The following is a 15,938-nucleotide window of genomic DNA, read 5'->3' as shown; positions in this document are numbered from 1 at the left end:
ATGACAAGCATAAGGTTAAAAGATGGTTAACAACAAAGTAAGTTTTTACTTTCTAAAAGCAAAGTTACTATAGAAATTTCCATACATAATATTATTTATTAGACACAAATATAATAATAATAATAATAATAATAATAATAATAATAATATAGCATATGATATTTTTCAACTTCTAAACACAGTTTTCATAAATTATAATTCAACTTTTTAATAAGTTATAGAATTGTTGTAAAAATTGAAATAAATGAGAATAAAAATATACATATTCTTATTTACTTTATAACCATAATAATTAGTATAAAAATTTTAATTATTATTATAATTGTTTAATATTTCTATTAGTAAAATTAAAATTTTTTAATTGGAGATTGGAATATAGAGATTTAAATCTAAATCAACCAAGAGAACAATATGCATTTACTCACTCTATCAAACTAGATTAAGTAAAATCAATTAATTGATTAATATGAATTGAGAGTTTTTAAATGGAATATTTTTTTTTAAATGCATTAATTATACCTAAAATACTAGTAATTTTTTAAACGCTAAAAATATATTTACATCTCTATATTAATTAAAAATTGATAAATTGAAAACTTGAATTAATATTATATTTTACTTAATATATAAATTTTAAAATAGTATTAATTATTATTTTTTAAAATTAATATTATCGATTATTGTTATTAGTTTAGGTGAATATGGCTGGCAACTTGCATGTATCCTGGAAACAAACCAGAGCTTATCCGGGTAGAACCTGACGTGATTTTTTCACATCTTCCAAGGCCACTGCTCATGGGCTTTTTATTTTTTCTAAGTTAAAAAAATAAAATTTTCTAAGCAAAATTTTTTTTCTCACATATGGTAAAATGGTAAAAAGAGACTCTACAGCGCGGTAAAAAAAATAATTTAAATATATTACTGCATTTTAAAAGTGGGATGAGTAATTAATTTTAATTATAAATTTAATTTTTATTTAATTAATTATTATATTTTATTAATGTAATTGATTTAATTATATATTAAATTTATAAAATATAATTATAAAAATTATATTAATATTAATATTAATTAATTTTTATTTAATTAATTATTTTATTTTATTATATTAATTTAATTAATTATATATTAAATTTGTAAAATATAGTTATAAAAATTATATTAATATTAATTAATTTAAATTATTTATAATATAATATTATATTTATCATATTTATTATTTTATTTTATTAATTTATATAATTTAATTAATGCTAAGGATATATATAAATGTACTAATATAATTTATTTTATAAATGTATTAATTAATGCTAAGGATATATATAATTTATTTTATTAATCATACTTATCAATGTAAAAATCATAAAAAATTAAATAAAAATATATCTAAATATTTAGAATTAGTGGGATACAATAAAAATAAGTCAATATATATAAATGATAAAATAAAAAATTTTATTAAAAAATAATATTAAGGATGATCAAATATATTATGTGCTATACAGGCATTTCCTTCTTTTTTAACCACGTCGAGTTCTATATGACCGGCAGTTATCATTTATATCCAACTCTCGAATATTAATATTTGTGGAGATTATAAAAATATTAAAAATTAATATTTATAGAGTATTTTGAGAGAAATATGAGAGAATAAAAAAAAATTTTGAGAAAAAATATAAATAAAATAAATATAATTTTTATAATTATATTTATATAAATTTAATATATAATTAATTAAATTATATAAATTAATAAATATAATATTATATTATAAATAATTTAAATTAATTAATAGTAATATAATTTTTATAATTATATTTTATAAATTTAATATATAATTAAATAAATTAAATTAATAAAATATAATAATTAATTAAATAAAAATTAAATTTATAATTTAAATTAATTGAACCGGAAGATCCGCACTCATGCATAATGTATTTAAATTTTTTTATTTAATTACTGTTTTTTACTGCACTTTGAAAATGCAGCCGTCTCTATTACACTTTTAAAATGCAGTCACCCTGATTCAAAAATAAAAAATAAAAAATTTCTTGAGGATTGAAGAATTTTTTTTTTATTTTTAACTTGAAAAAGCAAAAAGCCTCCTTGAATACTAAACAATTACTGCTACTTCTTCATTATTGAATTCTGAAACTTTAACTCCCGCTATTGTGATTTGTGAGCACAACCCCAATAAGTTCTCCATTGACATCAACCACTCAGCCAGCCAAGTATATTCTTCACAAGCATAGAAGCTTTGCTTGGGAGAGATTTTCTTCAAAATTTAAGCTTTGAATCTGTATTTAAACTTTCAAACTTCAAAGAGAAAGTTAAAATGAATCTGTTTTTAGTATTAAAGATTTTTGTCACGTACCCACAAACAAAATTCAATTTGTTACCTATGAGCTTTAGCCTCGTTCCCGATGAGGTCTGGTTCCAGTAGGAGCCAAACTTCCGTTTTGACAGAAGGTCTGTAATGGAGAGTTGGTATTGGTCGGAAACTTGGGGGAAAATTAGGCGGCGGAATTGAGGGGATTCGTTTTCCGGGTAATGAGGGTCATTTCAAAAGCTTCATTCTCTTCTGGTAAAAAAGCATTCTGCAATTTGTCTTCTTGAGATACTATGTTTTCAAGTTGGCTTCCTTGTTTTAGGAGGTGGACTAGTAATTTGTGGTCCGGGGGATCCGTTCATGAGAGTTAGAGGTGCTGGTGTTTGCCGGATTTTGAGGTGTTGGATGATGTTGATGGTGGAAGAGGAAGAGACGTGGAGAGTGGTTCTGCAATTAGGATTCTTATGGTGGCCGTGGTGGCGGTGACGGAGGGATGGTAGAAGCACGACAGCCGACGGCACGCTCTTTGTACTATCTGGTTTGTCTTACCACAACAAACAATGAGGTCCCATGGTCTAGTGGTCAGGACATTGGACTCTGAATCCAGTAACCCGAGTTCAAATCTCGGTGGGACCTTATTCTCTCTTTTTTTTTTATAAAACTTTGCTTAACATTTTAATTAAAAGATTTTGAAATACAAACAAACAAATTCCCAATTCTCTTCTTTATATATTTCAACAATTTTTTTATTCCAAAGTTGTATCCTGCAACTTGGATTTTTTCAAAAAGCGATCAGAAAGCCCATCTCAAATAAGCAGTAAAAATCACTGTGGTGATTTGGATATGAAAATAATCAACTGTAATCTTTCTGAATTTTCTTTTTTTGTCTTTGTTTCTGAAAACAATAACCCCATTTGAATCATAAAATCCTTGAGAATTTACATAGCAAAACAAAAAGAAAAGTTAAAAAAAAAAAAAAGACCACAAGCAAAGATCAGTTACAGAAATACATTGCTTGTTAAAACAAGCTTTCAAACGAATGATCACCATTACCGCAATCTGCCCCCCCATTCTCTTCCAAAATCTTTGCCAATCCAATCTTGCACTGCTGCCCTGATACAAAATCTTCACAGAACTTGGATAAATAGTAAATATGAACCTTTTCCAGACACCTCCATTGATATACAAAAATGAACTCCAGACCTTGATCGACTGCAAAACGTGAGCAACGAACTGGGGTACCGACATGCAGGCACTCAAATGGGAAGCCTGCTGTATTATTAACAAAGAATCAAGAACAATCAACATCTCTGCTATTCCTGACCTAGTCTCTCTACATCTTGGACATCGGTTGATGGTTCGGGGAAAATCTCCCTGGATTGTCGTCTATGCGAGGATGAATGTTCACCACCACCGTTTTGGCCGCTTCCCTGTGAATTTGAGGTTCCTGAATGTTTAAAACTACCTCCACCTTCTGGTCTCGTACTGGAGCCTGCTGCAATGACTACTACATCAGATGAGCTACGCCAACTGCCGAATATAGCAGCATTCCAAGAGCCTCTGGAAGATGTTGTTCTAAGCCTTGCAGAGCTGGAATTTTCTTCCCTTACTACCTTTAATGGATTTTCCAAAGCCTTGAGGATGTATCTCATGAGAGGTCGCTTTGAAGGCTTTGGATTGAGGCAGGACTTGGCAACAATAGCCATGGCCCAGACTTCTTCCAATAAATCTTCATCAATGATCAAAGATGGATCCACAATTTTTGTCACAAGTTCCTTATCGTAAATGCTGATGTACGGTAGCGTTTGTTCTAACCATTCTTTCAGTTGGGCTTCACTACATGCACTCATGCCCAGCTTCCCTGTTACCAGCTCGAGTAAAACCTTCCCGAAGCAGTAAACATCGTAGGCGCATATGGCCGTCACTGGACCTGGTCACGTTTAAACAGAAGTGAAATTCAGAAAAAAGAAAAATGAGAAATAAGGGCAATTTTTTAAAGCATACAAAATTAATCTCCCCTAGCAAAAAAGGATTCTGAAGCTTCCAAAAGTTTTCTTCCCATTTTGCTAGTTAGCTCAAGCTCGAACAAAACTAGAAGACTACTTGAGAACCAATGGTTAAAATTTATATTATCTCCAAAAGCATTATACGGATCAAACAAAAGAAGAGCATATTATTTTTATTGAGCATGTCGTAAACCAGATTAAATCATGCCTGAAAATATCTCAAACAAGGGTAAGCATTGGCCTCAAAACATGTAAAATATTTCAAAACAAATGGGCTTCAACAGATCAATCTACTTTGTTTAACAATCACAGCAGAGTACTGAAAAACTTCTGTACAAACAGCCAACACGATGTTTTTTACTTCTTCTTTGTCTAACACTGCCATATGCATGCAGCATAGGAACCAACTCGGACCAATAAACTTGGTTTAACTATTTGTGCGCCACTGAATACAAAGGCCAATGAAGGCCAATAACCTAAAACTTGGAAATGCATGGATTGAACAAACAAATTTCAAACTCTTTCTGCAAGAGTTCTTGCATTCAAACAATAAGCTATCTTACTGATAATAAGCATCAAGGAAATGAAATTCCAAGCACCCCCCCCAAGGGCTCTTTGACAACGTAATACACATTGATTTCAGACTCCAAATGTTAATTTTTAATATCTCAGGTTTGATCCAAAGGAAAAGGCACAAAATTTCATGACAAATTATTACTATTATCTCCTGGACACACATATCATACAACTGAAGAGCATGATCCATGGACAACATGGTGACCACAATAACAGGACAGAATGATGCGGAAATATCTTGCACTTCATTTTAAAAAGAAGATACTATCACGATCTCGATACCTCAAACTAATATCCCACTTTCCCACTGCTAAGAATATAAATTTTGACAATTTACCCATCTGTGGGACCACAAATGGGTAACATTGTTGTTTGTTTACTAAACCATTTTTTTAAATAACATGTAGGGTAACAAGCTACTACAGGTTTGAAATTGGAGAGTATTAAGCAACAATATGGCTATTTCTGGTTGGACGAATCAATACATAGAGGCTGAGTTACAAATTAAACAAATGAAAGTGTACTTCAAACCTATATCTCTACGTACCAGAAGTTCCTTGTTCTGATGATCTGCACATGGAAGAGGAAAAAATCTACAATGAGAATCTCAATTAAGCAAAATAAACATGAAATATAATGCACTTGAAAAAAAATAATTGAACAGTAGGTAGAGAATGTGGCACAGAGTACCCTAAAAAAAAAGACGGCAAAGTTAATGCAGTTGGATAGAAAAGGATTTGAAATCAAAGGGTATTTACACAATAATCTTCAAAATGAAAATAAAACTTGGTTTTATGCTTTGACCTTTTGAAAATTTGCTCCTGACCTGCTAAAATTAAGGAGCTTTAGGCAATCGACGGTATACTCACAAAATTCAAGTTGACAATTCTGTAGAACTAGATGTATGGAACAAATATGCGGTATGCAATTTGTGCATAACCATATACAAATAGAAAAAGCATGTATTATTATGCCACTATACCACAGAATAACTCCTATTCACAGTTTGCAAAATATGCTGTCAGAAAACAAACCTAAGGATGAATAAAATCTCCCTCACCCAAAAATTATTAGTGGCAAGAGATAGAGTTTGCCGAATAGTCATCCAATAATCGCAAGAACAAAGGGAATTATCTAAGCTGAATACAATGACTGTATTAAAACACTTTAAGAACCATGAACAACTAAATTTTATCCATTAAATATGAAATACCTTGCTTAAAGCAACTGGTGAGATTGAAAGGAAAATGTCATAGACAGGGCTACTAAAGAGTGGTGGCTAAAAGTTGAAAAGGCAAAATACAGCTCATATCACATAAGAAACCAAAAAATTAACAACTCAAGTGTTGCATGTAATTTAACATGTAGAGAGCCCAAAGCAAGCATAAAAATCTGAGAAAAAAAGTAATAAACTAAATATAATATTATACAGGCCAGGACAGTTTCAAAATGCCAAAATAGAGGCAGTTTTAAATAAAATACTCACTGTGGCAATCGCAGCAACCTGGTAATCCTGTTTTGATGAGTATCTCCTTCTTGAGGACAAACCTCACTTAGGCTCCCAAGCCGTACTTCAAATTTATCATCAAGGAGTATACTGCTTGCTTGAACATCTCTTCAATGAACCAAAAGAAAGATGGTTCAGCAATCACACTAGTAGCACAACTTTTAACCTTTTTATTGATGTAAGCTAGTGAAGCATTTGGCAAAATAACCCAAAAAAAATTGCAAAGCAGCTCATGCCCCGGTACCATTAAACTATTACCAAGGCCCAACCAATGAGCACTAGTTTTATAAATTATGCAATTTGAGGATTATTTGCAGCTCATAGCTCACCAATGAACCTTGACAATGAAATTAAATAACTAATTCAATTCACTTAAAAGGGTTTACAGTGTTTTTTTTTTGAAATTATTCCAGATTTCATTGATGTTCAGAAGAGCATTTTGGACCAATAACCATGTATATACTGTCCGGACTTGACTAACCAATATGTAGAAACTATACAAGAACTTTTGCAAATATAGTGAAATTACAATATATTTCTCCAAAACAAGATTTCACTTTAGTGCACACATAGGAAGCTGCAGGATAAAATTTGCCATAACTGCTACTAAAGCAGCAATACCATTAGTTATAACTTCATGTTAACTTCAAACTGACAGGTGGTTTATGAATGCAAATCAAAGTTTGTAAAGGCAAGGGGTTTAAATTTTTAATGTTGGATGCCGAGTATTTAACAAAAGATAATTACATCTTTAACCATGCAAAGGAAAACTGCTCACAAACAAGGCTCAACCTCATCAAATTGCTGTTCGCGTTAGAATTACAAATAATAATCCTGAAGCACAGCAAAGCATTTCAATGGAATTTTATCAATGAGTAACATAGAACAAATTGAAAATGGCTACATTTATGTGATCTTTTTCCCTCAGAAAGTAGGTATATTTTGCAGACAATTTCTTTGGACCAACTAATTCATTGGAAAAAAATAGAAGTTATCTTATCACTATCATCAGATTATGGAAAAAAAGAGAATAGCAACAAAACAAGTCTTTACCTGTGTACAATGGGCGGTGTACACTCATGGTGTAGACAAGATAGACCTTCTGCAGCTCCAATTGCAATTTTTAATCTTGTAATCCAATCTAATGACTGTAAACTATCATCTTCCAAACTGGTTTTCCTGTACAAGGAACCTGACAAATCCCCATTCGGCATATATTTGTAAACCAGGAACTTTTCATTCTCATTCTCCAAGCAATGTCCCAAGAGGGGAACCAATCTAGGATGCGAAACTTTACTGAAAAAGTCTAATTCCATTAAGTAAGCCTCTTTCTTAATGGACTGCATATCTATTCTTTTTATGACTATAGAGATCCCATTTTCCAAGACACCCTTATAGAGATCCCCTGAGTGGCCATGTTTGATGAGGTTTGCATCACTGAAGTCAGCAGTGGCTTGGAGAAGCTGCTGATATGTGAACGTGTCCCCTAAACTTGAAAAGTTAATTGATACTTCAGGCGGTGGAGGACTGGTTCCAGCAGGAACTGGCCCAACTCCAACACCTCTTTGACTTGTAGTGCCCCTCCTACGGATGCAAATGAGTAGCAGCACCACTATTAATGTCAAAAGAGCAATAAGCCCTACGCCTCCCAGAACGCTTGCTAATATGATAACCTTTTTGTTGCTCTTCCCTTTAGTATCTCCGGCAGGAGGTTGTGTGGAATTTGGGAGTCCAAAATTGTCAAAAATCAGGCCCCTGTCAGCATAAAAAGATTGACACTCCTGCAAACTTCTCTGATTTGACACATTTTGGAGACAATTGCTAACAAGAGAAGCATTGTTGGGCACATAATATGGAACCTTGCCTTCGAAATAATTACCAGACAGATCAACAAAACTGAACCTTCTGAGTATAGGTTTGAGAATTCCATAAAACGAATTCCCAGATAGATTCAGTGCCACAGTAGTGGCATTAGCATTCAAGGTGGTATTAGGCAAGAAACCAGAGAAATTGTTGCCAGAGATATCAAGAAGGCGCAATCCAGGCATTGTCCATAGAGCATCAGGGACCTCACCAGTAAAACGATTGTCCTTCAAAATCACAAGCTGCAATTGACTTGGAGAAGGAAACAAGCTGACTGGCAAGGACCCAATGAATTCATTGTTGCCAATCAGCATTGTCCTCAAATTCCTCAACCCTCTTAAGTCTGCTGGTACTGACCCAGACAACGAATTGAAACTGAGATCAAGGTCAACCAACTTACCAAGGTCCCCAAGCTGAGCAGGTATTGGAGATGATAACTGGTTACTTGAAAGATTTAAATATTGAAGCTTAGAAAGCATCCCAATGCCTGAAGGAATCGACCCAGCTAAGAAATTGGAAGAAATATCAAGCCTTGTCAAATTCCCAAGCGAAGCAAAAGACTCGGGAATAAATCCCGTAAGCGAATTCTGCGAAAGATCAAGAACCGAAAGCAAGACCAATTGACCCAAACTGGAGGGAATTTCACCGGTTAAATTATTACCAGACAAATAAAGACTGGTTATATTAGTCAAATTCCCCATAGTCGCAGGAATAGCATTACGTATTGCGCAGAAACGAAGATCAAGAAGTTGTAGTGAGCCAAGGCTTTGACCAAACCAATCTGGGATGGAACCAGGTAGAAAGAATCTCGAAGCGTTAAAAGTAGTCAAGCGAGTTAGGTTGGCGAGCGCATCCACCGAAAACTGCGGGTTCTGAGAACCAAGCCTTGTCCTTCTAAAACCAGAAATGTTAATCCCAGAAACACTCCCGTTCTGGCATGCGATGCCCCTCCAATTCAGGCAAGGATTGGCTTTTCTAGGCCACTCCTTGCTTCTTATACCCAAAGAAGATCTAAGTTCAAATAAAGCCGCTCGTTCAGCTGGCGAGCTCAGTGTCTCCACTTGCTGAAATGCAGGCTGAAACTTCAATATAAATAGCAGAAAAGCGAATGCTACTACAATTCGCTGATCCAACATGGCTTACTGGAACTGAATAACAGATTCAAATCTTCTCTTCTTCATGTCAAATGTGGGATTTTCTCTCTATTTCACTCCAAAAAGGAAGCATAACGAAAAGGGTAGGAGGAAAACAACTCACAGATTAAAATTCCCTTCTTTTTCTGTTGATTCTCTCCTCTTCTACAAAATTTTTGGTGACCAATCTGTATTCTCTCTCTCTCTTTTTCTACCTACTCTCTTTGTATAGTTCCAGCTCCATGTTCCCTCTGTTGACAAAAAGGAAGGATAAAAATAAGAAAATAATGATTAAAACTAATGGAGAGTAGATGGGTAGAAAGAGAATAACAAGAACATGAGAGGGAAAGAAGTGGCTGGTCAAGAATGGACTATGGATTCTCTCTCTCTCTCTCTCTCTCTCGCTGCTGTTGCTCTTTGTGGGCTTTAAAAATGGGGTTTTTGAGCGCTGACTATTCTTAAAGCGACGAGTTTTTAGCTGAAGGGTGAAAAAGAAAGGGACAAAAAGAAAAAGGAAAACCAGGAAAGATGGAAATCAAGAAAGAAGGAGAGCGGCTCGTGGGCGGCAGGAGCCAGAGCCAGAGGCTCAACCACTGAGTCACCACTCTGGGCTCTGACACTGAACCCACGTCCCCCTGCCGGAATTGTGGTGGTCTATTTGACCTCCGGTTATCCCGCTCTTGCCAGCTAAGCTCGAACTACTCCCTCCTGACACCCTTTTCTTCTCTCTCTGTATTTTATACTCTCGCCTTCCTTATTCTATGTATTTATAATATTTCCATAACTATTAATTAATTTCGGTTTAACAATAATAAAATTATTATAATTTTAAATTTATCATTTGTATTAAAATAGTAAAATAGTAATTCAATTTTTATATTTTAATATATATTAAAAATATATAATTTATCTAATAAATTTATATTCGAGTCTTATATATTTCAATTTCCTATTAAAAAAACTATACATATAAATTTTAGTAAAATAGCAAATTTACAAAAGTATCCTTTATAAATTTTAATAAAATTAATATAAATTTAATTATATATTTATTTATGTATTTAGCAAGAGAAGTTAGGTCTGAATTTAAGACTCTCAATGCTTTCAACTGTACAAGATGGAAAGGGGAGAGACCTGTTTCATTTAAGACCTATTCATAATTTTCTCCCTTTTTTTTAATTTTTAAGCAATATTATATATTTATATTAGGTAAAAAATTTTATTTATATCTGTAATTATTATTCTAATCTCACATTTATTACAAAAATATGTAAAAAAATAAATAAAATTATTTTGAGAAAAATATAATAAATTGGATTTATTTAGCACAATTTTAGGTGTCAAAATCATTAAAATTCTATCAATTTTGGTAATTTTTAATGTTATGCGTATCTATGAGAATTTTACATTAAAATATTTTTTATTAGAAAATTATATACATAAGAATTTCAGTTAATTTTTATTAAAAAAAAACTCAAAAGAGGAATAAAATAATTTATTTAATGAATATCCGATATGTATTTTTTTCCTATAAAAAAATTTACAGATTTATATTTTTAAAACATTCCTATTGAGGGAAAACCTTCTGTAGTCAATTGGTGTATTTAAGAAAAAAAATCTTTTGGGAAAAAAAAGATTTAATTTCAATTTAACTCTTTTCTCCGTTAAATATAACGGTTAAAATTGCCCAAATTTTTTAATTTTTTGAAATTAGTTTTGACTTACAATCGAATTTGACTGAATCCATCAATACTAATTTGGTTCAGAATTTATTTTAATTGATCTAATTTTTTGCTAAATTATATATGAAGCGTATAAATATTTTTATTATTAAAATTAAAAATAAATAATAAAAAATAAAATATTTTGTTAGAATTTTTTTTATACAAATATTTTTTTTAGTTCACTTGAATTGTAAGAGATTTTGATATTTTATTTAGATGGGTAGAATGAGCAGTATTCGGTTTAAATAAAAAAAATTAATTAAATTGAATTAATTTAAAATTTTAATTTGATTTTTTATTATTTTAGTTTTGTTCAGTTTTTAATTCAATTATTTTGGTTTGATTCGATTTTGATAAAAAAAATTTTAAAAAATCAAATCGAACTAATTAATAATAATAATGTATTATTTTTAATAATATAAAAAAATTAAATTGTATTAAAATTAAAATATTTTAATTAAATTTTAAAATATTAAAATTAAAGTGTAAAAATTAAAAAATTTATTAAAAATTTAAATTGATGAAATCGAATCAAACTGAATTAGACTAGTTGGACCTGATTTTTAATTAAAATTAATTTAATTTAATTTTTATAAATATTAAAATTTTAATTTTTAATTTATTTAATTTAATTTAATTTTAAATCGAATCAATTGCATATTTGTTTTGTTCGTTTCTGCATGGTCATGTGTGCATAATACAGGGAGTTTAATAAGCTGTATACAATAATTCAATATAATATTATAATACGTAAAAATAAAAAAAAATTAACTTACACTTTTTATCTTTTTCAATACACACATGTTGAAATATAAATAAATTATCATATCAATTAGAAAAATCATTATTCTTTATATGTTTTTTTTTAACAAAAAAAAACCTTATAATTGAAGACTTTATCCGATGTGTAATTTAGAAAAATCATTTAACTAGACATGGACTTTCTCCCATTTACTTATTAAAAAATATTCAATTTAATTTATTTTTTATATTTTATTTAACCTATTTTTAAAATATCGATTTAAACTCCATTAATTAAAAATACAATTTTACTAAATTGTTTAATTTCTTGATTTAGATAATTAAGAAACTTTCTTTTTTTTAAAAAAAAGCTAAATTTCTTGATATTTTAATTTTATGTGAAAATATCGAAATATAATTTTTTAATGCTTAAATTAATTGGCTTTAAAATGAAAAATTAAAATTTATTTTAATAAAAAGTTTAAAAGCTATATTAATCTAGGTAAAATTAAATATTAAGTCAAAAGTTATTGGTCCAAAACGACTGTGGATCCATCTATTTTCTTATCCATAATGTATATATAAGTGAATAAAATAAAAATATAGAATTAATTAATTTTATTTGAATTGATTTATTTTGCAAAAATTCTTAAATAAAATCTTTTTAGAATTATGTATGATTTCCGATTATTTTAAAATTATATCTTTTCATGTAAATAAAAAATTAATTAAATTAAATTTTTTAATTATAAATAAAGGGTAAACTCCAAGTTTCCGTATTTCTCTTTCTTTTCTAGTAATCCTATGTCTAGTCACTCTCATCCTCAAATGACTTTTCATCAATCTTTCACAAACGTGAGAGGGAAAACTTTCCACCGGCTCGCTAATTAACACCTAAGAAAATATATATTTAATTTTATATTATTGTTAAAAAATCATTATTAAAATATTTTTTTAATTTATCAAATAAATTATATTAAATTTACTATATATCAAATATAAAATATTAAAATAATAAAGTAATATTTTCAAAAATGTTTTTTAATAAATTTTAAAGTGATAATTTGAAAAAAAAAAAAAACACTGTTTTAATCAAGAAATCAATTACCAAACGGCCTAATATCGACAATCGATTACCCAATTATTCTAATTAAACCTTTCTTTACTATTTTCAGCCGACCTCTCTTTTTTCCTTATACGTTTCCAAATATTAGGTTAGCCAAAGTCTCCTCTCTTTAATATGAAAATAAATTTCGAAATTCAAATCTCACAATTGGCCTTTTTTCAGTAGAATTCAATTGAATTTTTCTATAAGCATCTATGGTTTTTATTATTTTTAATACAATTTATTTGAAATTAAAAACTCAATTTTTTTAATAAAAATATAAAAATTTGACAAAATATAAATTAACTGAATTAAATTATTATAAAATTCTAATTCAATTAATACATATAAATATTATTTATGAAGTTTTGTGTTATAAATGTAATTAAGTAATTAACAAAGTGACAACTTTGTACTTGATAGATAAGGATTCTATTGCAACTTGGTTGCAAAGCCAAAGATGATTTGACTTTTTTTTTTTTTCCTTTTTTTCAAGAAAAATTGAATCAAACCCTAAAAAGATAAATTAGAAACATAGATTTAGTATGTGGTCCAATCAATGTTGTAATATTTTCTAGGGTTCATGTGGTGAAGAATAGAAAGATGGGCAAATTGTTTTTTGTCAAATTGTGATCACATCAAAGTTATTACATGGCTTTTATATCTTTATCTAAATCATAGCAATGTTTCTTTTTGGCCTATTATAAGTGGCATCTCCCTTGCAAGGTAAGATATGAATTCCATCCATCATTAATTAAAAAATATAAATTTATGAATTATATCTAAATTAATAAATATATTATTTTATTTCTAAAACTCAAGAAATATAGTGGATGAACTACTTGTTCTTTAGAAATTAAGGATTTAATTGTTCATTTTGACATAAATTAATGATTAAAATATACTATATTTTTAAGAGTAATTTAAATTATTTTATAAATAATTAATGAAAATTTAGATAGAGGGATTTCAATTTAATAGAGTTAAAATTTATGGACTAAATTGTTAAGTTTTGAAAATAAATGACATATTTGTTGATTTTGGTATAATTTAAAAATATAAAAATAATTTATATAAAATATAATAAATATCAAAACACTTAATTTTCTTTTAAAAAAATATTATTTAATCTCTATAATATAAAAAAATTTATTAATTAATTTTTTTTAAAAAATATATTAAATTATCCATAAAATTTTTAAAAATATATTAATTAATTACTCCATTAATTTTAATCATTAAATATTTTATCATTTAATTTACATTCATTACTTGATCATCAAATTTATAAAAATATTTATTAATTAATTATTTAACATAAAGAGTGTTTTAGATTTTTTTGTAATATTTAATTGTTAAATTAATTAATAAAATTTAAAACAAAATTAATATATTTTTTAAAAATTAAAAATTTTTTTAATACCAAATAATAATTTTTAAAAAATTTTAATTTTAATTTTTTGAACACCACGTTATTATGAAATAATAGTAAATTTTGAAGAGGCAGCCGCAAAACGGAGACATTCAAACAAAAAACAATAATAAAATTCCTTAAGCTTTAAGCCTTCACTTCATATTGAAGATTTCATCAAAACTTGAAAATTAGTTGTTTATCTCCATTTTGCATTTTCATATTTCGGGAGTATTTTTATTTATTTATAAGAGTCAAATTTCATTTACAAATCAATTATTTATTTTCTTTTGTTATGTACTAAAAAAGTCGTTGTCCTAATAATTATTGAGCTTACAATTTACAACTACCTACGTGAAAATAGTAAACCTACGATGTTATAACTTCGCATAATTGGTTAAATTATAAAAAAAAATATGTCATTTTATTAATTTTTTATTTTTAATAACTTATAATTTTAAAAAAATTATAAAAAAATTATATTTTCTGTATAATATTTTCAAAATTGGGTACAATTATAGCTAAAGAGCAAAACTAAATTCGAAAAGTTAAATACGAATTTTAGTAAAATTTATAAATTAATTTATATATTTTTAAAATCAAATAATTTAAGTTTTTTACTTTTATTATATATAAATTGGTTATTTTATCTATTTTTATATAAATTATCATTAATTTTAGTAAAACAATTTTTAATATGAAATAATCGAGTATGTAAAGTTTTATTTATTAACAAAATAGTTTTTTAATTTAAGATTTATATTTAAAAAAGTGAAGGTGTTGATTTTTATGAAATATAAAATTAATAAGATATATATATATTTTTTTTTAAATAGAAATTAGAGATTGGAGATTGGAAGAGTAGAATCTGAAATTTCTTAAATTTACTCAAATGTATTTACCATCAAACTGAATCTGTGAGTCATAAGATGTATAAACTTTATATATAAAAAGTAAACATTGATTTTAATTTATTTTATTTTATCTTTAATTATATGAATGTTTTGGGTTTTAAGTCATTAAATTATTTTATTGAGCCAGTAAGAGAACCAATGGTAATTTAAAAAGGAAAATGAATAAAAAGTAAGAAATTAAATTGTTTAACTTAAAAATATTTAGAATAAGTTGTGGGTTTCATTATAGATAAGGGAATTCTAAATCCTTCTTTGAACAGAATAATTACATTTAATATAAAATGCTTAGATTTATTACCTAAATTAAAATGTTTGATTATAATTGGAAATATGCATAAATGCTTTGACGTTATTATTCAACTAGCCAATTCAAAATTAAATTATTTGAATGATGAAAATACACAAATATAGTTACTTTTATATTTAGGAGTGAGCAGTATTCGGTTTAAATTAAAAAAATCGATCGAACTGAATTAATTTAAAAATTCAGTTCAGTTTTTTATTCATTTCGGTTTGGTTCAGTTTAATTTTTAATTTTAAAAATTTTAATTATTTCGATTTGATTCGATTTTAATAAAAAAAAATTAAAAAAATTGAACTGAACTTAATAATATATTATTTTCAAT

The 15,938-nt window shown here is 28.0% G+C and overlaps 1 protein-coding gene and 1 non-coding gene across 3 annotated transcripts; one reads left to right on the top strand and one right to left on the bottom strand.

Annotated features, from left to right (window-relative positions):
• Positions 1-2,896: 2,896 nt before the first annotated feature.
• TRNAQ-CUG lies at positions 2,897-2,968 on the top strand. Its single transcript has one exon. It is a non-coding gene; the product is annotated as a tRNA-Gln (tRNA).
• A 200-nt stretch (positions 2,969-3,168) lies between these two features.
• LOC110601876 (probable LRR receptor-like serine/threonine-protein kinase At2g16250) lies at positions 3,169-10,137 on the bottom strand. 2 transcript variants are annotated; one of them, XM_021739256.2, is made up of 4 exons: positions 7,475-10,136; positions 6,401-6,529; positions 5,462-5,484; positions 3,169-4,262 (listed from the first exon to the last, which is right to left on the bottom strand). In XM_021739256.2, exons 1-4 carry the CDS (start codon positions 9,418-9,420, stop codon positions 3,646-3,648), a joined length of 2,715 nt encoding a protein of 904 aa, XP_021594948.1. In that variant the 5' UTR covers positions 9,421-10,136; the 3' UTR covers positions 3,169-3,645. The 2 variants fall into 2 exon arrangements, with proteins under 2 accessions (XP_021594948.1, XP_043807241.1); XM_043951306.1 differs by lacking the exon at positions 6,401-6,529 and having other exon boundaries at positions 7,475-10,137.
• Positions 10,138-15,938: the final 5,801 nt, after the last annotated feature.

The sequence above is a fragment of the Manihot esculenta genome, chromosome 15, assembly GCF_001659605.2.
Source record: "Manihot esculenta cultivar AM560-2 chromosome 15, M.esculenta_v8, whole genome shotgun sequence".
NCBI classification, from domain to species: Eukaryota; Viridiplantae; Streptophyta; class Magnoliopsida; order Malpighiales; family Euphorbiaceae; genus Manihot; species Manihot esculenta.
This window is presented reverse-complemented; position numbering and strand designations above follow the sequence as displayed.

Coding starts and splice junctions, on each gene's coding strand:
- LOC110601876 (XM_021739256.2), bottom strand. CDS start 9,420: ATGTTGGATCAGCGAATTGTAGTAGCATTCGCTTTTCTGCTATTTATA. Junction 6,530..7,474: donor ACACCGCCCATTGTACACAG/GTAAAGACTTGT, acceptor GGTTCATTGAAG/AGATGTTCAAGCAAGCAGTA. Junction 5,485..6,400: donor AGGTTGCTGCGATTGCCACA/GTGAGTATTTTA, acceptor TTCCATGTGCAG/ATCATCAGAACAAGGAACTT.